This window comes from Amblyomma maculatum, chromosome 1 (assembly GCF_055883805.1).
Source record: "Amblyomma maculatum isolate TAMU_Amacu chromosome 1, ASM5588380v1, whole genome shotgun sequence".
Taxonomy (NCBI): domain Eukaryota; kingdom Metazoa; phylum Arthropoda; class Arachnida; order Ixodida; family Ixodidae; genus Amblyomma; species Amblyomma maculatum.
In genome coordinates this window covers 153,177,739-153,199,419 of record NC_139344.1, presented here as the reverse complement: position 1 = coordinate 153,199,419, position 21,681 = coordinate 153,177,739, and the positions used below count along the sequence as shown (strand labels likewise).

The 21,681-nt window shown below is 46.0% G+C and overlaps 2 protein-coding genes across 3 annotated transcripts in view; both read left to right on the top strand.

Moving 5' to 3' along the window:
* The window catches only part of Pkn (serine/threonine-protein kinase N), a 149,557-nt gene that overhangs the window by 30,475 nt on the left and 97,401 nt on the right, over positions 1–21,681 (top strand). For both annotated transcript variants that reach the window (XM_084589337.1, XM_084589338.1), the window contains exons 4-6: positions 1,181–1,510; positions 3,967–4,121; positions 16,381–16,661. In XM_084589337.1, coding sequence (XP_084445463.1) covers positions 1,181–1,510; positions 3,967–4,121; positions 16,381–16,661 — 766 coding nt within the window. The remainder of the gene's footprint in view (positions 1–1,180; positions 1,511–3,966; positions 4,122–16,380; positions 16,662–21,681) is intronic.
* Positions 18,074–20,221, top strand: LOC146204641 (uncharacterized). The gene has a single exon (XM_084589339.1). The coding sequence runs from the start codon at positions 18,074–18,076 to the stop codon at positions 19,982–19,984; it is 1,911 nt and encodes a 636-aa protein (XP_084445465.1). The 3' UTR covers positions 19,985–20,221.

Genomic DNA, 21,681 nt, shown 5'->3' with positions numbered 1-21,681 from the left:
CGTTCTTGCCTGCAACAGCACTGTCGATGGCTGTGCCACCACAAGTTAGCGGCATCTTTGATTATACAATTTTCTCTCTTTTTTTTTTTGAATGCATTTTAAAAGCGAATCAGGCAAGATTGGAGGATAAAAGGGGCTGTAATTTATTAAAGGAGAAAAAAAAGGCTTCCTTAAGGCTGTCTGTCTGAAGCAGTGGCATAGTCATAAAATATTCACTTCAGACACTGCAAGCATAGGCATAACATTTAGTAGCAGCGAAAGGACACAGTAGGACACCGCCATCCACTAAAACCAGATTTTCTTGGTCCATTTAAAATTAAAAACTGGTTTAAATACTCCTGGTTAAACCACGGGTTCCTCCCTTCATATCGCCACCAAGGGATGAGATCTACCAGAATGTCAATCAATATCTTTATGCTTGTCTCTAGCTAAATAAACTGTCCCTTTAAAGCAGTCAATCACCACAAGTGCATGCTTTGTTTGGTGTGTTGTTGCTGGAAGTTTCGCTGGGCCGGCAAACAGGCCAAACACTGTCGACAAACTGTGTTTGCTTTTAGTTTTTGTTGCCAAAGTGTATCATACTAAGGCAACATTGCAGCAGCCTGTCTTGCTTCTCAGCTGTTTGTGCAGTGTGACAAGCTGCTGGGAAACAAGTCTGTTTGGAAACATGTTTATGGCTCGATAGCGAATGTGTTTTACTCATGTCCCTATTGTGTTGACTTGTAGTCAACACACTTGTATAGTATGTTGACTTGGCCTTTAGGTTGCTGTAGTAGCTTGTGAAAATATTGTGGCCTAAGCAAAATGAATGCTGCAGAGGAAAGTTTACTGTGCCCATCTCCCTGGTGTTTTTACTATGGCTGAAGGAACTTCTTTTTTAAACTGACAAAATAATGACTGCTTGGTGCCACTTTATTAGCAGTAGCCTGGGAATTGCATTGCTGTTTAACCTTTCTGTAGTGCATTTATGTTGTACAGTACAGCTAAAACTTTTCAATTTTGTTTTCAAGTTTCATCCTTGTTTAAAATGCTTTATAAATAAAAAAATTATAAATATATCTTATATATTAAAATTATAAATAATTATTTCTAACTGTAGTGCTGACATGACTTTGAAGTGCAGCCATTTATTTGGGTCTTTTGGGGCCAGCTCTAATCATCAGAGGTATGCCTTGCTTAGGGGTGCAGCCTCGTTCAACAGACTCCTTCTACGGTGACAAGGGAGACATGCCGCTTTCCACCACAGACCAGCGGCTACAGTCACTTGAGAAGCAACTGAACATTGAGCTTAAAGTGAAGCAGGGTGCTGAGAATATGCTCCAGATGTACAGCTCGGGACCCTCCAAGGACCGCAAGATGCTTGCTGAGGCACAGCAGATGCAGGCAGACTCCAAAGCCAAGATTGACTATATACGCATGATGATGGCGCGGCTGCGTCAGAACCAGGACAGCCACAGTAAGGAAGCCGGCGAGGGCTGCTCCAACAACCACTTTGATAGCACTACCGGGGGTAAGTGCCATGTTGGATGGATGAGCTGAAATTTGTTGTTCATCGTGACAGGTACTATAAATAAGCCCCAGAGCGAAGTTCAAAGATCCATAATTAGGTACTGACAGACAGTGTTTTTATCATTAATAAATGTTAGAGAGTAAAAGTTTTTGTATACAAAGTAACTACACTTCTATGCGTAGAGCCCATGCATCGTGTTGGGAGTGGGCATTATCATACTCCCCGCTGCTTGTCCAAAGCTGTATGACAACCTGCCATTAAGTCAGCTGAATTTTGGATAACCATTTTTCTGAGCGAACGTTGACCTTACTCAAAAGTACATAAATTAGGTAATCGAGCTGTTGGTAACTTTATCTCCTAGTCACAGCATATCATTAAAGCAGCATGGAGTGGTTGCATTGTGGAACACGTACTGTGCTATGGGTCGTGAGGTGCTTTGATGCCAGCTCCTCTGCTGTACAATAAAGGTTGTACGAGGGCTGGTTGGTGTAGCATTGCGTTGGTAAAAGCTTGTGTGCTGTTAAGGTTCACCACTTACATAAGGGGACGGCAAGGAGACCCCTTATGTATTTATGAATGCCTTAGGAACACGAAAAGCTTTTGCCAGCATAATGCTTTACGCTGCCTTAACCACAGCTGGGCCGTAGAGGAGCAGCAAATGCGCACGCCGCTACCTTCGGTGCAGCCGTGCTTTGACAAAGTGCCAAAAGCGCAAGCTGTTGCACAGAATGGTTTTTATGTACTAGTTGTTCTAGATCAATCATCGGCATTGCTTCACGGCACTGAGGGGTCATCGTAGCATTGGTTTGTTGCAAAATTGGCATTGGGCATTCCCACGTAGCATCCCAAATCATCAAATTAACTGGGGTGATGCAGGCCACAACTTTGAAAATATCTAGTCGAATTTAAAATTGTGAGATCACAAAAACTTCTTTGAATTATCCAAGATGTTTAGTTACGAATTCTTATTTTGCACATATGCAATGTCTCAACATTGCCCGTTATGTCGATAGGGCTTGTTTCTTGAAGGGCTCGGAGTCCAGAAATACAAGACTAGAGAGAATGCAGCCACACAGTGCTGCTAGATGTTGAATATCCCAGTAAAAAAGTCTGCACAGGCCTCCTTGTGTTTGCAGAGGGACTGTAGTAAATATCGTCCATCTACAATCACTGTAAAAACTATATTAGCACACAGTGCCACCTCCAGATGATATGTTTGAGGTTATGCCTCCTCCTGCTTGGTTATTGGAGTTCCTTGGGTTATGGGCCTCCTGAGAGAGTGTGCACACTCCTCTGATAGCAACCTTTGATGTCACTCCCCTATCATAGAGGGGCCACACCAGCTAGCAGTGTATCCAGCACAGGGGTTCTCAACTTGGTTCCACGAGCACCCACACTGGCCTGTCCCGCATTCCTCCCACTTCTTGGGGAAATGTGTGGACCAGACACGATTCGTAAAGCTTCATTTTAGAGCATCGGCTCTTCTTATCCTTAGTTGTTCCTCACTATCGTATCACTGGCATCAGCCATCGACTACATAGACCTCAGCAGTGGGCCAAAACATTTCTTGCGGCTATTGTGTGCTTGGAGTTACGAGGTCTGAGCGTGAATGAGAGATGGGCACTTTAATAAAAAACTGATTGTTGAAAGCGAGAAAACAAACGAATACTTACACAGTTGAACTGAACTATAAAAAAAGAGCTAAAAGGGTCCATTCAAAAGCAGCATCGTCGATTGTGATGCTTATGACGGCTGAGTGTGATTTGAAGGTTGGGGGGAGCTATTCTAGACACATAAGGAGTGTTGCATATTGTGGAGAGGCACTTACTATCCAGGAGCAATTGTTTGCATTAAAGCACTTAATGAAACCACAATATGTTGTCGCTTGATTTTCACCTCAAATTATAGACAGCCATAGTCCAGACATTTATTAAATAACATTGATGGAAATGGTTTTCAGCACCTTTCAGCATCTAATAATTCACTTTCAAATAATTTGAACATTTTTTTTCTGCTCCCTTGAAGGCCAGATTAACTATATTTTACTCTGTATAAAGTCCTGTGTGTAGTCTTTTTGTGGCTGTTTTCTGAAGACATATTTAATTTTTAAAGGAAATGCTTGTATTTAGTTTGATACTTGTCAGTGACATTTCATAATTATTTTGGACTTAGTTTGCAGCTGAATTTTAGCATGATAAATTTACAATCTAAAAATATTTGCTTACCCTTACAGAAGACCTAAGAGTACTGTTATGGCTTGACTGTAACTGAGGTGTCATGTCAAATCCATTGCTTAGCTTGACTCTGAATGCTTATATGTGCACATGCTGATGGGTAATGTATATATCTCCTTGCATGAACAAAAGGCTGATGCCAAAGTGATTTATTGAGCTTTCTTTGTTTTTGGTTATGCATTTCACAGAAACTTGGGAATGACCAGACTCTCACCTTTGCAGGTAAAATACCCGAAGTCATGTCACCGGTAGAGCTTCAGATAGAAGATCTTCGTCATCGGCTCAAGGTAGAGTGTGCTGTTGTAGAAGGAGCGAAGAATGTGCTCAAGTTGTGCCAAGCTGCAGGGAAAGTTACAGATCGCAAAGTCTTCCAAGAGGTGAGTAACTTGACCATTTGCAAATGCAGGCATGTCATTATGCACCCTGGCACAAGTACATTGGCTTATGCAGCAGAACTCCGCTATAGTAAACTTCGATTCAAGGGAAACTGCAGTCCTGTTTTGCCTTCCATAGATGACTGCATTTCTTTTTCTTGCCTCCGAGTTACTTTCTTTTCTTCTTTCTGCATGGTTCTATTGTGCCAGTGTGCCGAAACTGTGAAGTTTTGCTATTTATTAGGAGTACATGCAAGTAATGTCCAACAAACATTAATGGAGCGCCATCTAACTACAATTTTACTGATCACAGCAAACAGGTGCATTGTCTGCCCGGTGAATCGCTAGCTTTGGCAATATGGCCACCATATGCACCCTCAGCGATTTGTCAGCTTTGGCAGCAAATGGGTTAACTCTAGTTTTAGCAGTGTTGGGAACAAGTCTAAGCTTATCCAAACCAGTCCATCCGATAAGCTCCGTTTGAATTTGAAAAGCAGCTTTCATGATGGCAAGGGACCAGTTGACGGTGAGAGCGAAGCCCATTTGCATCTGTTTTAGGGTGAAAAAAAATAATAAAATTGGAAAAAAAAAAAATTTTTGTGGTATTGCTGTTGTCTACTTCAGTCCAAAAAGTCAAACTTTTGGACTCCAAAGAGTCTGAAATATCATTTCTCGATATATTCATGTGGACGGTTCCAGGCTCAGTAAAGTCTGAAATATTGGGCAGGTATGAATAATTGGAGACCGAAAAATCAATTGGCTATGTAGCTGGCTTGTATACTGCTTTTATGTGCGAAGTTTCTTCCTTTGTGTCAAGGCAGGTAGCACAGCTTTGGCTCGTTGAGGGAGCCTCTCCAGCTTTCTGCAAGCTCAGGTGGACTAGCATTCTTTTGAACTTTGACTGCTGATGCATTGCAAGCTCAGGAAGCCTACCTTGGACATACTCTTCTACACAACTTCTTGCTGGCCTAGGCAGCCTGGCATTTCCCTGATCTTGGCTCTGCATGCCAACCCTGCAATGTGGATACGTTCAAAGCCCTGTTAGCTTGCCATTTCTTTAAAGGGGTAGAGGGACCAAATTTGTGTTGAAAATAGTGCGTAGCTATTCTGTAAACATAGAACACAGTGTTAGAAGCACGAAATCGCATTGCATAGTTACTTATCATATTATCAGTAAGCAGCAGTTCTGATTTCAGTTCGAAGTTGCCAGGTTTTTACTTGCCGTCAGAAAGCAGAAGACATAAACATTGAAATGTCTCGTGGACCAAAAGCCCGTGACGTCAACAAGTTGCTGCATCGTCTGCTTTTCACGTGCTTGTTCTGTCACTGTGGAGTTGCACTCTGGAACAGTTGGTCAACAAGCATCTGCCAACACGATGTTTGCATCGTATTGGCGATCCTCTCACACCGCGCCAACACAAACTATTCAGAAACATGTCATTAGCGCCCGCCAACAGCTGTCGCCAACTTGCTCTCCGACAGTTGGGCAACACCATATCACACCGTGGAAACGTGTTGCTCATTGCAGCGTTGATGTTGGGACCCACTCGCTTCGCTAGAATTTCACCCGAATTTCTGTGCTACAGTAGAACCCCGCTGATACGTTTTTCACGGGACCGTAAAAAAAACAACAGCAGGGAAACGTAAGAGCCAAAAAGAAGGACAAATTGAAAAATGACAGCAGTGGGCAAGTGAACGCATGATTACTACCATGCTAGCGCTTAAAAAAGTCGTGCAGCGTTGTCTGTCGCATTTTCTCGCGTCCCGTGAGCACAACTCGTTTTTCCAATACTTGCAGTGCCGTGTGGCTCTCGCGGCCGTCGCAAACATACCATATAAACTCGTGTAAGGGCCGCACCTGTGTATGGGCCGCACCCCCACTTTTGACTAGATAAAATTGCTAAAAAATATTCTAGAATTTATTCGTGTAAGAGCCGCACCCCCACTTTTTCAAAGCGCGTGCCAGATGCACCCGCGCTCGCCGTGTTTACGTGGCAGTCCGAAACACTGCGCGCGCATCGGAACAGCGGCACAACCGCTTGTTCTCTTCCTTGCTTTGTCAGCCCCATCGGCACCTCGTCAGGCCTCGTCTCGTCATCCTCGTGTTTATCGTGCACCTCTGGGGATTGCTTGGTGGCTCAAGCCTGCTCGACTTGCGTGTCTGCATAGCCGTTGTACCTGGCCAGGATGGGCAATTACTTGAACAGTTATACTGCAGTGTTCAAGCTAAAAGTCATCAACTATGCCCTGAAGCACGGTAAGCGCGCAGCAGCAAGGCACTTTGACGTCGACGAGAAGAATGTGCGACGCTGGTGCAACCAGAAAGATTCGTTGGCAAGCACGTCAGGCACTAGACGCGCCTTCCGGGGTAAGCCCTGTAAATTCCCGGAGCTTGAAGTAGAGCTCGCCAGCTATGTCTCCGAGGTGCGAAGCAACGGGTATGCTCTGTCCACCGACATGCTGCGTTTCAAGGCACTAGAGCTGGCGCGTGCAAAGAGTATTCCTCGCGAAGATTTTAAAGCAAGTGCTGGTTGGGCGCGGAGATTTATGATGCGCAACAATTTGTCCATTCGGCGAAGGACAACAATGTGTCAGCGGCTTCCTCACGAATACGAAGACAAGCTGCTGAATTTTCAGAAGTATGTTATCGCAGTGCGACAGCAGAATCAATATTGCTTATCGCAAATTGGAAACGCAGACCAAACTCCGGTATGGTTTGACAGCCCAGAAAACTGCACAATCGACTTCAAGGGGAGCAAGAGTGTCACTGTGCGTACAACTGGTGCAGAGCGGCAGCGTTGCACAGTGATGTTATGCATTACGGCAGACGGCCACAAGTTGCCGCCGTATGTTATTTTCAAGCGGAAGAATATTCCCAATGAGCAGCTCCCTCGAGGCATCGTCGTACGCGCTCAAGAAAAGGGCTGGATGAACGACACCCTCGTGTCCGATTGGATTCGATCTGTGTGGAATAAGCGCCCCGGTGCCATGCTGGCAAAAAAATCCCTGCTTGTGCTGGATAGCTTCCGCGGGCATTTGACTGAGGAGGTGATGGACGAGCTTCGAAAAGCCAGAACGGACATGGCAGTCATTCCAGGGGGGCTTACTGGTATGCTACAGCCCCTGGATGTGAGCGTCAATAGGCCTTTCAAGGTTGCGTTCCGTCGGTGCTATACGGAATGGATGGCGAACGCCACCCATGAAAAGACTCCTACCGGACGGCTCAAGAGAGCTCCCTTGGCGACTGTTGCGGAGTGGATTGTCAGCGCATGGGGCTCTGTTTCTCCTGAAGTCATTTTTAAGAGTTTCAAAGTAACCGGAATTTCCAACGAACTTGACGGCACCGAAGATGACCTCGTGTTTGAAGACCGAGCATCCGAGGAAACGGACCAGCCAGCCTCGAGCTCCGAGAACACGGCAGTGAGTGAGGAAGAGCCTAAAGCCAAAATAAAGGCATTTTCAATTCTATGCATACAATCGTCATTCATTTTCTTTTGGCAACGCAAAAAGTTTTATTTTTTATTCGTGTAAGAGCCGCACCTTCAAAACACTCGCCCGAATTTTTAAAAAAAAGTGCAGCCCTTACACGAGTTTATACGGTACCTTCTGAGAAGGTCTAATGCCGCTACAGCCGAAGTGAAGGTGGGCTCAGGCAGCGGCTCAACCTCCTCCTTTCGTCGCCACTGTTGTGCGCGTCGACACACTCGGCCACGATCTGGTCAATGGTCATCATCTCAGAGGTGACAACGTAGTCGTCTACAGAAACAACGCTGTACACGATCCCGTAGGTGCCAACTGCTTCCATGGCCGTGTCGAGTTCGCAGTCCTCGGTGCTTACAGGTTCTGCTGCGCAGTCTGCATCGCCGAAACACTTTGCAAAACAGTTTTTGACCGTTGCGGCAGTGACAGCGCTCCATGCCGTATCCAAATAATGCATGGCATCAAGAACTGTAATGCCAGTCGGCTGCTGCCCGCAATCCACTGAGGCCAGGGATCGCTTCACTATGCACTTTCTGTAAAAATGCTTGATATTTTTTATGATGCCAGCATCCAAGGGTGGCTTGTTGTGTTGGCCGGAAGGTACACCACCTTGACGTTCCGCAGCGACGTAGTGTCCTTAGGGTGCGCGGAGCAGTTGTCTAAAAAGAGAACAACCTTTCTTCCCTGACTGCTCATTTTCGAGCCCATGTAGGACAAGAACTCCTCAAATTGCGCACGTCATCCAGGCTTTGCTGTTGTTCTTGTAGTTACAGGGCAAGTACCGGATGTTTTTCAGGCACCGTGGGCTTCGAAATTTTCCAATGACCCACGGCTTCATCATCTTGGAGCCATCCTAGTTGCAACACAACAGCACGGCGAGGCGTTCTTTGCTGCTTTGCCCGCCATGGCAAGCCTCGCCTTTAAAGCTCAGCGCCTTTGATGGCTGTACGTTATAAATGAGGCCCGCTCATCGGCATTGAAAATATCCCTGGGTTCGTAGCCCTCGATAATGCCCGCCATGGACTCTTTCCAGTTTTCTACGGTAGCAGTGTCCACGCTTGCAGCCTCCCCGTTCACGGTTCGATAGCAAATTTCATCATCATCATCATCAGCCTGACTATACCCACTGCAGGGCGAAGGCCTCTCCCATATTTCTCCACTTAACCCGGTTCTGTGCTAGCTGCATCCACTTGACCCCTGCGAACTTCTTAATCTCATCCGCCCACCTAACTTTCTGCCGCCCCCTGCTACGCTTTCCTTCCCTTGGGATCCATTTTGTTACCCTAAGCGACCATCGGTTATCCTCTCTTCGCACTACATGTCCTGCCCATGTCCATTTCTTCTTAATTTCCACTAGAATGTCGGTAACTTGAGTTATTTCTCTGACCCACTCAGCACGCTTCCTATCTCTTAATGTTACCCCTACCATTTTTCGTTCCATAGCCCTCTGGGTTGTCCTCAACTTAAGTAGAACTCTCTTGGTTAGCCTCCACGTTTCAGCGCCATAGGTGAGTACAGGTAAGATGCAACTGTTATATACTTTCCTCTTTAGCGATACCGGTAAGCTGCTAGACATAATCTGCGAGTGCTTGCCAAATGCGCTCCATCCCAATCTTATTCTTCTTATTTCCTTTTCATGGTCCGGATCTGCGGTTACTACCTGTCCTAAGTAGACATACAGTACAACCTCGTTAATTCGAAGTCATCGGGACCGCGAAAAATCTTCGAATTAAGTGGGTTTTCGAATTAACCAAACACACCAAGAAATAAGACTTAGGCAAAAAATTCGTTGCAGAAAGGTGTTACCTTTATTCGGCATATTTTGAATTACTACTGAAAGTAATCAGAGATGCTGGTTTGCCGCGTCCGGTAGTTTGCGGCTCCTAAGGTCATGCTCTAGAGTTGGTCAAATAGACGAAACATCTCTGAACTTCCACCGCGGCACTCAACAAAACTGCGGATAACGTTCAGCGATCCGATAACTTCACCAAGAGCAGGTGCTCGGGGAGGCTCGTTGGTGTCGTCGTCGCTATCGTCGCTGTCATCGCGCATGTTCGTACCAGCAGTGATCTCACTCTCCAAGTCAGAGTAGCCAGTCTGCTCTTCGCTCTCAATGTTGATATACTCGGCGAAGCCGACTGCGTTGGACTCGTCCTCTGCGCAGAGCGCATTGATGCGGTCGCAATACTCTGCTCCTTCTTCGTCAAGGTAGTAGTACATGGGTGGTCTGCATCGGCATCAACAGTGCTTTCACTGGAAAAACCAGCGTGTTCAAAACACCGCCTGATCAATGTGGGCTCCACTTGTTTCCAAGCGTACACCATGAGGCATATGGCTCCGAGGAGGTCGATGGAGTACTCCTTGCCATTGTCGTAGCAAAGGAGCATGCGCTTGAGTAGGTGGTACCGATAAATCTTAAAAAGTCTTAATAAATCGTTAAAGTCTTGTACTTTGGCATTTCTGCACTGCTACGGTCACAAAGCTAGCACTTCTGCACAGTCCCGCCCAAAAAAACGGCACAGTAGCCGACCCCTAACCACAGCGCACAACACAAAGAAATAATGCAGGCGAGACCGGCGCGGCAGTGGTGGTGGCGTACTTGCAGCGTCGGAGGCACGGGGGAAGAGTGGGCGAAGCACACCAAGGGATGGAGTGGGGGCAAGGTCACGTGATAAAAACCGGTATGCCCGCTGTGTTGCAGTGAAGCACGTCTTCTCCTCTGCAGGCGTGTGTTTCGGCGGTGCGCGAGGCGCACTGTGGACCGATTTTTGTGCAGAGAGTGCTCCGGCTGGGGCGCTTCGCCTATAAATCATCACCATTACTATGTGGCTTTGCCTCGCTGCTCCGTAGGGCCGTCGTTCCGCCGGGTTTGCGGCGAAACATGGATCAGGCATTGCCGCATAGCAGTCCAAATTTTCGAATTAACCGGTCTGGCACAGGCCGCCTGTTCGAATTATCCGGCCAAATTTACATTGGAAAATACGGGACCGCAGAAAACCTTCGAATTATCCGGGATTTCGAATTAACCAAGTTCGAATTATCGAGGTTGTACTGTATTCGCCTACTACTTCCAGTACTTCGCTACCTAATGTAAACTGCTGTTCCTTCCCGAGGCTGTTGAACATTACCTTAGTCTTCTGCATATTGATTTTCAAGCCTACCTTTCTACTTTTCCTGTCTAGGTCATCAATCATTATTTGTAGTTCATCTCCCGAGTTGCTTAGCAAGGCAATGTCGTCAGCAAATCGCAGATTACTGAGGTATTCTCCATCTACCCTTATCCCTAACTGCTCCCATTTCAAGTCTCTGAATACTTCCTCTAAGCAAGCTGTGAATAGTACTGGGGAGATTGTGTCTCCTTGCCTAACACCTTTCTTTATGGGAATTTTGTTCCTTTCTTTATGCAGAACTATGGTTGCTGTGCAGCCACTGTATATATCTTCCAGCACTTTCACGTACGGCTCGTCTACCCCTTGATTTCGCAATGCCTGCATCACCACCGAGGTTTCAACTGAGTCAAATACTTGTTCGTAATCAATGAATGCTATGTATAAGGGCTGGTTATATTCCGAGCATTTTTCTATCACCTGATTGATGGTATGGATATGATCGATAGTAGAGTACCGTTTCCGCAACCCTGCTTGATTGAAGTCTAAGGTTGTCCTGATTCTATTAGCTATTACCTTAGTAAATACCTTATACGTAACATACAGTAAGCTGATTGGTCTAATTTTTAAGGTCCTTAGAGTCCCCTTTCTTATGAATGAGGATAATGTTTGCATTCTTCCATGGTTCCGGTACAGTCGATGACATCAGGCACTGCGTATACAAGGTGGCCAGTTTTTCTAACACGATATCCCCCCCGTCCTTCAGCAAATCCGTAGTTATCTGATCCTCTCCAGCTGATTTCCCCCTTTTCATAGTTTCTAATGCTTTCTTGGCCTCGTCCTTCGTCACTGGTGGAACGTCTGAATGTTTTTCCCTACCGCCAATCTCATTACGGTCCTGACTACTTTGGCTACTGTAGAGATTTGTATAAAACTCCTCCGCTACTTTGACTATCTTATCCATATTCGTGGTGACGTTGCCCGCCTTGTCCCTTATCGCATACATCTGGTTTTTGCCTATGCCCAATTTCTTCTTTACCGCTTTAAGGCTTCCCCCGTTCTTTACAGCATGCTCAATTTTCTCCATGTTATACTTCCTTATATCGGCCACCTTGCGCTTATTGATTAGCTTTGATATCTCGGCCAATTCGATCTGGTGTGTTGGATTGGAAGCTTTCATTCTCTGGCGTTTCTTAATCAAATCTTTCGTCTCCTTAGACAGCTTACCGGTATCCTCTCTAACTGTCCTACCGCCTACTTCTACCGCACACTCAGTAATGATATCTCTGAAATTATTGTTCCTTGCTTCTAGGGTAATGTCGCCATCCTACTTTAGGGCTGAATACCTATTCTGTAGCGAGATCCTGAACTCTTCTGCCCTCCCCCTCACCGCTAATTCGTTGATGGGTTTCTTTCTTACTAATCTGTTGCGTTCCTTCTTCAGATTTAGGCTAATTCGGGACCTCACCATCCTGTGGTCACTGCATCGCACTTTCCCAATTACCTCTACACCTTGCATAATGGCGGGGGTTGAACACATTATGAAGTCGATTTCATTTTTAGTCTCCCCGTTCGGACTTTTCCATGTCCATTTCCGGTTCTTCCGTTTGCTGAAGAAGGTATTCATGATTCGTAAGTTATTGCGCTCTGCAAACTCAACTAGTAACTCCCCCCTGCTATTCCTAGAACCAATTCCATAGTCACCTACTGCCTTGTCTCCTGCCTGCTTTTTCCCTACCTTGGCATTGAAGTCGCCCATTAGTACAGTATACTGCGTCTTTACTTTTCGCACTGCCGATTCTACATCTTCATAGAAGCTTTCAACTGCCTGGTCATCATAACTACATGTAGATGCATGGGCCTGTACAACCTTCAGTTTATACCGCTTATTAAGCCTAATTACGATGCCTGCAACCCTCTCATTAATACTATAGAATTCATCTATATTACCCGTTATATACTTATTGACAAGGAAACCTACTCCTAGTTGTCGCCTCTCTGGTAAACCTCGATAACACAGTACATGCCCATCCTTCAGTACAGTATATGCTTCATTCGGCCTCCTAACCTCACTAAGCCCTATGACATACCATTTCATGCCGTCTAGTTCCTCTAACAGCACTGCTAAACTAGTTTCACTAGCTAGGGTTCTAGCATTAGGGTTCTAGCAAATTTCATGCCTTCTCTTAAAGCGGTCAATCCAACCGTTTGACGCACTGAAATCGTTGATCCCAAGCTTGTCTGCTATCTCCAGCGCTTTTTCGCGCATTATGGTGCCATCAAAATTCACACCTGCAGCTCTGGCTTGCTTGAACCATGTGTAAACAGCCTCATCAAGCTGCACGTGCCCTGCACTGCAGGCTTGCTTGCTTTTGATGTCGAATGACCAGGCATTTCCTTCGATCTCGTTTCTTTTCGAAACAATAGAGTTCAAGGTGGATGGTGCAAGTCCAAGATCTTTTGCTATGCACAGCCGTTTCCACGTCTGGTTTGCATCCACGGTGCGAAGAATGTTCAGCTTTTCCTCCAAGGAGAGCGCTTTGCGCTTTCTTGATTCCATCACTGTAACAAGTTCCCGCGCTGCGGCGCTAACCCACAGCGATTTACGTTGCAGCGTGAAAGGGTCGGCATGGCGTCAGGTGGGCGATTGAGCGCGCTGGACGCGTGTGCACACAACCACGGTACGAATTCACTTCTTGCGTATCCCACAGCAGGAAAATACACGCAAAATGATTCCTAGCCGGTGGCATGAAACGATGCAATGATATGTGGAAGGAGTCCGAAGTACGAAGTCAGCTGCGCAAGCACCAACCACACAAAGGAAGCAGCATGGGAGAACGAAAAATGGCACGATAGGTAAAAAAGATGCAAAAAAAAAAAAAGGCGCGACTGCTGATGATGATGACGTCACCTGCCCGAGCGCTGCGAGCGCCTTCTGTAGACATGCCAGCAACGACAAGCCAGGCCAAGCCAGGCCAAGTCAATTGGCCTTAAAAGTAAACATGGCTGTCGCTGCTTGTTACTCAGCCTGCCAGTTAGCGACGTATGATGCGGGAACGTGCCCGAAGTTACGACGTAACAGCGGGGTTTCTAATGCATAGAACATTATGTGAGTCATGCCGGGACTTGATCATAAGAACGCAGCAGCCGGGAACGCAACAGCGGGGTTCTGCTGTATTTGAGGGGCTGGGAAAAATGCAATAGCGAAGAGGCTTTCCTTTGTCTAAACTTGCTTTGACTTGAAGAAGGGCGTGTAAATGCTCACGGGTTGTTCGCACAGCTTTCGTGCACAGTTTTGAGCGCCGCTTTCATGTGTGCAAATCTGGTGAGTGTGGAGAGAAAATTCACAAAGTGTATCTAATGCAAATGACCATTCAGTATAGTAGTCTTGGCTACAGTGAACTGAAATCGACAATTGCTTACATCACAGAACGCGCATACAATCACCACGAAGCGTCGGTGTGACCCTCTCCGCTAACCAATGCGGAGTAGCTAGCAACAGTTGTCGGTGCTGCTTGTGCGGAGCAGATTAGGCTGATTGAGGATAGTCGCTGGACACACGCCTACTGAGCTTATTTTATTATGAGCTGGTCTTTCTAGCAAAGCGGCGATGAAAGGTGAACCTTCCAGCATTGACCCATTCTGAATTGCAGGCTAGTGAAACCGACTAGGCCTAGTTGCAAGTAAGGCAGGCAGAGATCGAGCAGCGCAGTTTGTTGCCTGGCGCACACGTGGGAGGTGCCATTGCCGAAAGCTCCGCAGTTGTGCAGGCATCTGCTGTTGTACGAGTATAGCAGGCAATCCTTATAGTAACATTTGTCTTTTCTCATATAAATGTGAGGTGCTACACCAGGCAGCAGCAGTACACTGCTGTGGTTCCTGGCCACTCCTGTCTCAGCTATGGCGACCGACAACAACACCATCTGCCGATCATCGGTGCGCCATCGTCAGCAGCCTTTACAAGTTTTAGTGAATGAAAAAGGCCACCATGTGCAGTTTTGGCTACAGTGTCATCCGTGCCTTAGAATGCTGCCACACTGGTATGCACGAGCGCAATGGAAGAACCTTAAGGAGCAGACAAGTATTTGCAAGGTTGCTCGGGTTGATGACAACAAATCTCAAAGCATCGTCTCTTACGTTAGAAAACTGTGTAATTACGTCACAAATACCTGATCATGTTTATTTCAGTGAATCTACGTCACAGTCAAATGTGGTAGCGACGAGTTTGGGATGCGAGAGCTAGCATTTCCACTAGCTTTAAATTAAGATTGAAATATTTTCGACATCTCCCTTGACTGTGATGGTCTTCGCAAACAAAAAAAGTGCACGACAAGCTTTGCATTTCGTTGTAATTTGGTGTCTCTACCCCTTTAATATAAACTTGACATGCTGAGCCATCACGATTGCCAAATAAAAAAATGCCGTCTAGTGTGACATTTCTCAGTTCTTGGTTGGACACACTGGTCACTATATCTGGCACCCAGAGAGTCAAGTTAGCCTTCTAGAAACGTGCGTTCTGTGGACAAACAACTGCTCCTTGCCCGGGTTGCCATACAGTCTCACTGCTTTTGCTGTAGTTCTTGCGCCTACTTTCTCTTCTGTGTGCTTTGTCTCTTTTCCTGGACATGTTAACGCTAAGATTCTTGAGATTTTTGGGTTCTTTGGAATGCTTGCGTGCATGTAGGAATAGAGTGATGGTGAGATACATGTGGTTTTATTGGAAATTTTGAAAGCTGTTGGGGTTCCTTAATGCCAAAATGAGCACTAGGTGGACAGATGAGCAAGTATTTACCACGATGGGGTGTTATTTGGCATCATGGTGCAAGTTTCATGCTATGGAAAAATGGTGTCGGGGCACATTCGGAGTTCCCGGGCTCAAACTGGACTGCGGTGTACGCGGTATATGCTTTTTGATGGAGGAGAAACTCAAAGGCATTCGTGTGCTGTGCGATGTCTGTGCACGTTAAAGATCCGCAGTTGTTTGAAATTATTCCTTAGCCCTCCACTACGGCTCCTCTTTCTCTCTTTCCTCATTTTCCTCCCTTCCCTTACAACGCGGTTTAAGTGTCCATCAAGAAGTGTGGCAGATACTATGCCTTTCCTTTCATGGAAACCAATTTACATTTACTTAACTGCAGCAGACGGGAAGGCTGTCTGTCGCAGTTGTGCCTGTAATGAATAGGGGTCAGGTTTTAACAAGATAAGTAAGGTGTTTTAGATGTGCTATTATGTTAAAAAGAAAACTATTTGTTTGCATAATGGGTGAACTCGGATAATGAACTCACCATGTTTACATCGTAGTGTCTATTTTACATTTACATGTTCTGTACTTGCACGATGCAAGTCCACTATTGTTTGCTACGAAGAGAGCCGTAGAGCACCATAGGGTCCTTGATATCTCATGTGTCACTTTTATTGCCGGTACTATGCTCTGATTTTGTAAGTTGACTCTGTCCTCACTTTTAATTTACTACCTTAAGAAACAGGTAGACTTACCACAGTAAATCTGGCAGTTTGTAGGAAGGAAGGGGGAGGAGTATCGTTTAGGAGTGCTTGGTTTTCTTTATCCACAGGAATGCTTTTGTGTGCAAATTCATCTTTTTATTTTTGCTTCAGAGAAAACATCTGTTTCCTTATGAAATTTTGGACCTTACTTTTCGTCATTCTTCTCTCAGGCACAGAACAGCTTGGTTGAATCAAGTGAGAAACTTGATCTGATTCGCCGGTCATTGGAGCTGCGACGTGCAGAGCTGTTACCGGGCAGCGCCAAGTGGCTATTGCTCAAGCGTGAGTTGGAGTCTAGCCAGCTGGTGAGCCCCTACACTCCATCCATCGTGCCACATGGGCCCCGAGCAGAGCAGCCCGGCTCCTTCGCGTCTCCATTGACCCCACTGGCGGCCAGCCCCACCATTTCTCTCTCAAAGCCAGCTTCTGTCACGGGTCAGCTTCAAGTCAGGTGGGCCTTATCTCTACATCAGAAGTGATACCCTAAGGTGTCTGTTACTGTAGGCAATGACCAGTTCGATGTCTGACTGTATGTATGTATGTATGAAGTATGTATGAAGTGAAATGAAGTTTTTTCATTGCTCCAGAACAGACGAAGCAAATTGTTTTCATCGTGCTTCATTTTATGATAAAGGAACCCCTTAATTGAAAAAATATGGTTGCGTTGGTTTGGAGCTGCTGTCATGGCATCTGCAGTTGGCATTGAATAGTTAAGTGTCATTACAGCCAGAGATCTGGTGGATTCATCGTGGTCATCATCATTGCCAGTTCCCATGATTTCAGGCAAAACTTTAGCCTTCTTTCTCAGCGCAACTCGCTGGTTAACGATATTCCTCTAGCTTACCATTGCGTTGAAGCCACTGCATTCTTGGTACATGAAAGACTAGTGACTTAAATAAATTGCATTGGGTCCTCGATGCTACATGAACTGAAGATTCACTATTCAGCAGGTTCAACATGACTGAGATCCAAAGCGCAAGGTTAGTATTCCTTGTGACTTTAAAAATTGGCGTGTAATGCATGCCACGATCAATATGTCAAGAGACTAGCAGGTCTAAGTTGTTAATATTCGACTGCCTTGTTAGGCCCAATGGGTTGAATATAGGTTTGACCAAAATCGGCTGGGGCCGTCCGAGAATTTTGCTGTTAATGATTTCTGCTTGTTAGTATGTTCAGAAAACCTAGGCCATTGTGCGGGTGATGACTTGTGCGACACACAAAATGAGATTGCTTTGCTTCTTGTGATTTGGCCACAGTGCAGAATCCTGTGTTTGTACACGTGTCACCGACAACCCAGTGCTGCCCTGCTCTTTTCTCTTTCATACCTGATGATTGCTGCTCCTAAAGCATTTGCATGACTTTAAGGGGAGACACGGGGGTTTGCGGCCGAAAAATGACCAAAAAATTGACTTTTCAAAGTATTTTTTTTCCGAATCTAGATGTTCTGAGGAACCCATACATAAAATATTATAACTGTCAGTTAAGTATTTATTGACTTATTGCTCTTCAAAGTCATCAATGTGACAGTTTTCCTCGCGAAAATGACTGAAAAAACGGTCAAATTCAAAAGCGTGCCATACAAGAACGCCGCTGCGGAGCGCCACCATTTTGGTTTCGTTTGAAGCATGAAGCTCTCTGCTATCCGTTTTTAGTGGGAAACCGTGCATGCGTCTGGCAACAGGAGAGCCACAAGCCAGTAAAAAAATAAAGAATACTCGCACCGCATTGGCGCTTTTGTGTCACGTGCTACGAATCCTGCCTCTCTATTGGACACTGCGAAATCGTCTGCTAAAAAGATACAAAAAAACGGCATCGCGTCCGCCATTTTGGATTGAGCTTTCTCGAACACGCTACAAGGCTACGATGGCTGGTGGTAATAGAAAGTTCCGCACTGCGCACGCATTCGGAAAGAAGAAAAAACGACGGCAACCGCGCCCGCAACGGCTGCAGTCACGCGAAATGCTGCCGGATGCACCGACATCGGAGACCGCCGACACTTCGAGCCCTGCTGCGGCGTCTTCTCAAGATGCTGCAACAACCGACGGAGCCGGGAGAGCCGTCCGTGTAGACACGCCTTTTCTGTCCGACGCCGATAGAACAGAACTAGAACATCGCGCGACGGAGGCACAGCGTGAACTTTCGTCAGTTTCAGGCACTCGGCGAAAGCGGTCTCTTTTGGGATCAACGATCGAAGATGCGCCCGCGTCAGGAACGCCGTTCACTGTGCTAACCCTAACCTCCGTGAACGAGCTACTTGAGTGCGTGAAATGCAAAGTGTGCGGCGGTTCCGTAAGCATTGCAAAAGGTGAGCTGGAATTTGGGCTTGCTGTTAAGCTCGCGCTCAATTGTGAAGTCTGTGGGCAGGTGAAAACCACTTGGAGCTCGCCTAGGGTAGGCACGAACGCAACCTGCAAGCCTTTCGAAGTCAACGTTCTCGCCGCGCGTGCTGCTGCAAGCACGGGGAACGGGCAGACCGCGTTGAATGACATTTTCTCCGCGCTCAATATTTCGCGGCGTGGTATGCACTGTAAAACATACCAAGACTACTTGAAAGGCAAGTTAAACCCTGCTGCTCTGAACGCTGCCGCACAAGTGATGATTGACTGTGCTGATACTGTGAAACTTACCTACCGAAACCTGAACTTTGGACACACGGGAAATATAGCTGTGTCGTTCGATGGAACGTGGCTCACTCGGGGCCATTCCTCACATGTATGTGTTAGGACTGTAATTGAGCTTTTTACGGGCTATGTTCTCGATTTTGTGGTTTTGTGTAATTTCTGCCTGGGATGCCGCTTTGGTCCTAAGGAGGGCGAACCAAACTTTGAAGCGTGGCAAGCGGGCCACAAATGCCAGAAAAACACCTCCAGCAAGCCAGGTGAGATGGAAGTTGAAGCAGCCAAGATTCTGTTCAGCCGGTCAATTGAAAAGTATGGACTGTGCTATGTAACCATGCTTTGTGATGGTGACAGCCGCGCCTTCAACAGTCTTCAAGACGCGAATGTGTACGGATATGTGCAGATTCAAAAAGAAGACTGCACCAACCACGTCAGCAAGAGGATGGGAACAGCACTTAGAAACCTAGTGCATAAAAGGAAGGGAGAAAATGGACCAAGCCTCAGCGGGAAAGGAAAGTTGACTGGTGAGCTCATTACAAAGCTCACCATGTACTATGGCTGGGCACTGAAAACGCACCAGGGTGACATTGACAAAATGCACAATGCGGTGCTTGCTACATATAGCCATGTGACATCAACGGATGCAGAGCCAAACCATAGTCTCTGCCCTCAAGGGCAAGAATCCTGGTGCAAGTATAACCAGGCTTTGGCTAAAGATGAGCCACCACCAAAGCACCGCTATAATTTGCCAGAGTATGTCGCAGCTGCACTGAGGCCTGTTTTCATCCGCCTCTCCGACAAGAAGTTGCTGCAGCGCTGCCAAAGGGGAAAGACCCAAAACTCAAATGAGAGTCTCCATTCCATCATTTGGTCCCTGGTGCCCAAGACTAAGGATGCCTCATTGTTTGCAGTGCAATCTGCTGTGGCCGAAGCAGTCATTAGATTCAATGCCGGCAAGGAATGCGCTACCAAAGCCATTTTGCAGCAGCTGAGCGTGAACCATGGCACTATAGCCATTGAAAGGTCAGCCGAGAAGGATAGGCGTCGGCTTGCGGCATCTGATGCAAAGCATGCACGCGCAGAAAGCTTCCGCAGTGCAATGAAAAGAAAGCGCACAGTTGTAAAAGACAGTGATTACATGCCTGGTGCATTCTAGAGGTCAGCCCTTTCGTATCCATGGTTGCTTTTGGCCATAATAAAGTTTTATGGTGTTCTAAAACTTATTTTCTTGTTTTCTCAAAATGGACTTTTTTTCCACGCTGACAACCCTTGCCCACAATATCTTGAGATCTACTGGCCCAATTTGCATCATTTTTGTTGCATTTGAAAGCTTATGAGATGCTTTCTGCAATCATACTAATACATTTACATATTTTTGTGCATAAATATAAATAGCAGCCAATTTATCTGGTTCAAGAAAATCTCATTTCCAGACTAGAAATTTCCAAAGTCTGTAACTTTTTTGGGGATTGGTTTAAAATTATGCCTATGCTATGGTTGCATTCCCTGGTCCTTCTAGAGCATGTAAATGCAAAATATAGGCCAGTATTTGCATTGCAAGTTGCCTTAATTTTGGGCAAGGTGGTCCAACATGACACATTGAATATCTTCACATCTATATAAGTTAGGTAAAATCCAATTACATATTTGTTATCAGCAGAAAAATCTACATCAGCAATAAAAATTTCAACCTTGTAACTTAAGAAATAAGGAAAAAAGGTCAAACCCCAGTGTCTCCCCTTAAAGCATGTGCGAACCAGGGCACCGCTACTCTGACATAGCAGACTTGCTTTCTTCTTTTCCTTGTGTGTGCGCAACATTCAAGTACCTGTAATTATGTGATGAGTTCAAATGATTTCTGAAACAGAATAACACTGGGCACTGTAGAATCTCGATGATATAAATCTGGTTTGACATGAACTCGTAAAATTTTCCAGCCGGAGTGCATTGTGTACACTGTATAAAATTTCTGATGTTTTGAACACTGTCTGAGGCTACTACGGATGGTGCGAATGCGTGAGCTCTGACTGCACCGTCAGGCACTACTCACTGCCTGCACATCATTGACTTTGCAATCGTTAGTCACATTTTTTTTATTTTGTTTTGATTACATTTTTTTTTTTTTTTGTGACCGCACGAGATTCGTATCACAGATGTGCTAGTGTATTTTAACACTTTCCTGCCTACACCTATTCTTATCGGTCTGCTATTGAGAATATCAAAGATATATTTTCCCACTTTCAAAGTGCTTCTGGATAGCTAGAGCCAACCATTGGGTAATACCGTATTTACTCGCATAATCCTCGCACTTTTTTTCGCAGAAAATCGGTGCGAAGTTAGGGGGTGCGATAATTACGCGGGGAAAATTTTTGAACAATGCTTTGGAGTGTTGAAAGCAAATGTAAATAGGCTGTGAACCGGGGTTCTCAAGCCAGCTATTGTAAATTTAACCAAAACTTCAATTGCAAGCAGGACTTACGTTTGTAATAAAACCACAGAGACGACAAACACTAGCTGCAGAAACACTTTATTTGCGAAGGCTGGCCGCCCGCAACATCACCATCACTCAGAGTCCGCGGAGTCCACGTCGACATTGCCATCGCTATCGCTGGTCGCTGCTTCGTCGGCTTCCTCAGCTTCACCCTCTTCATCTTCGTCCCACACCAAGTGGTCTTCTGTCGCGTCCAGGGCGTTGGAAATGCCAGTTTTCTTGAAACTCTTCACGACCACGTCAGCGCCAATCATGCTCCATGCATCTGCTACCCAGTTGCACAGCAGCTCCACAGATGGCCTCTTTATCTTGCCACCCGGCGTAAGAGCGTGTTGGCCTTCGGCCATCCATTCTGCATACAG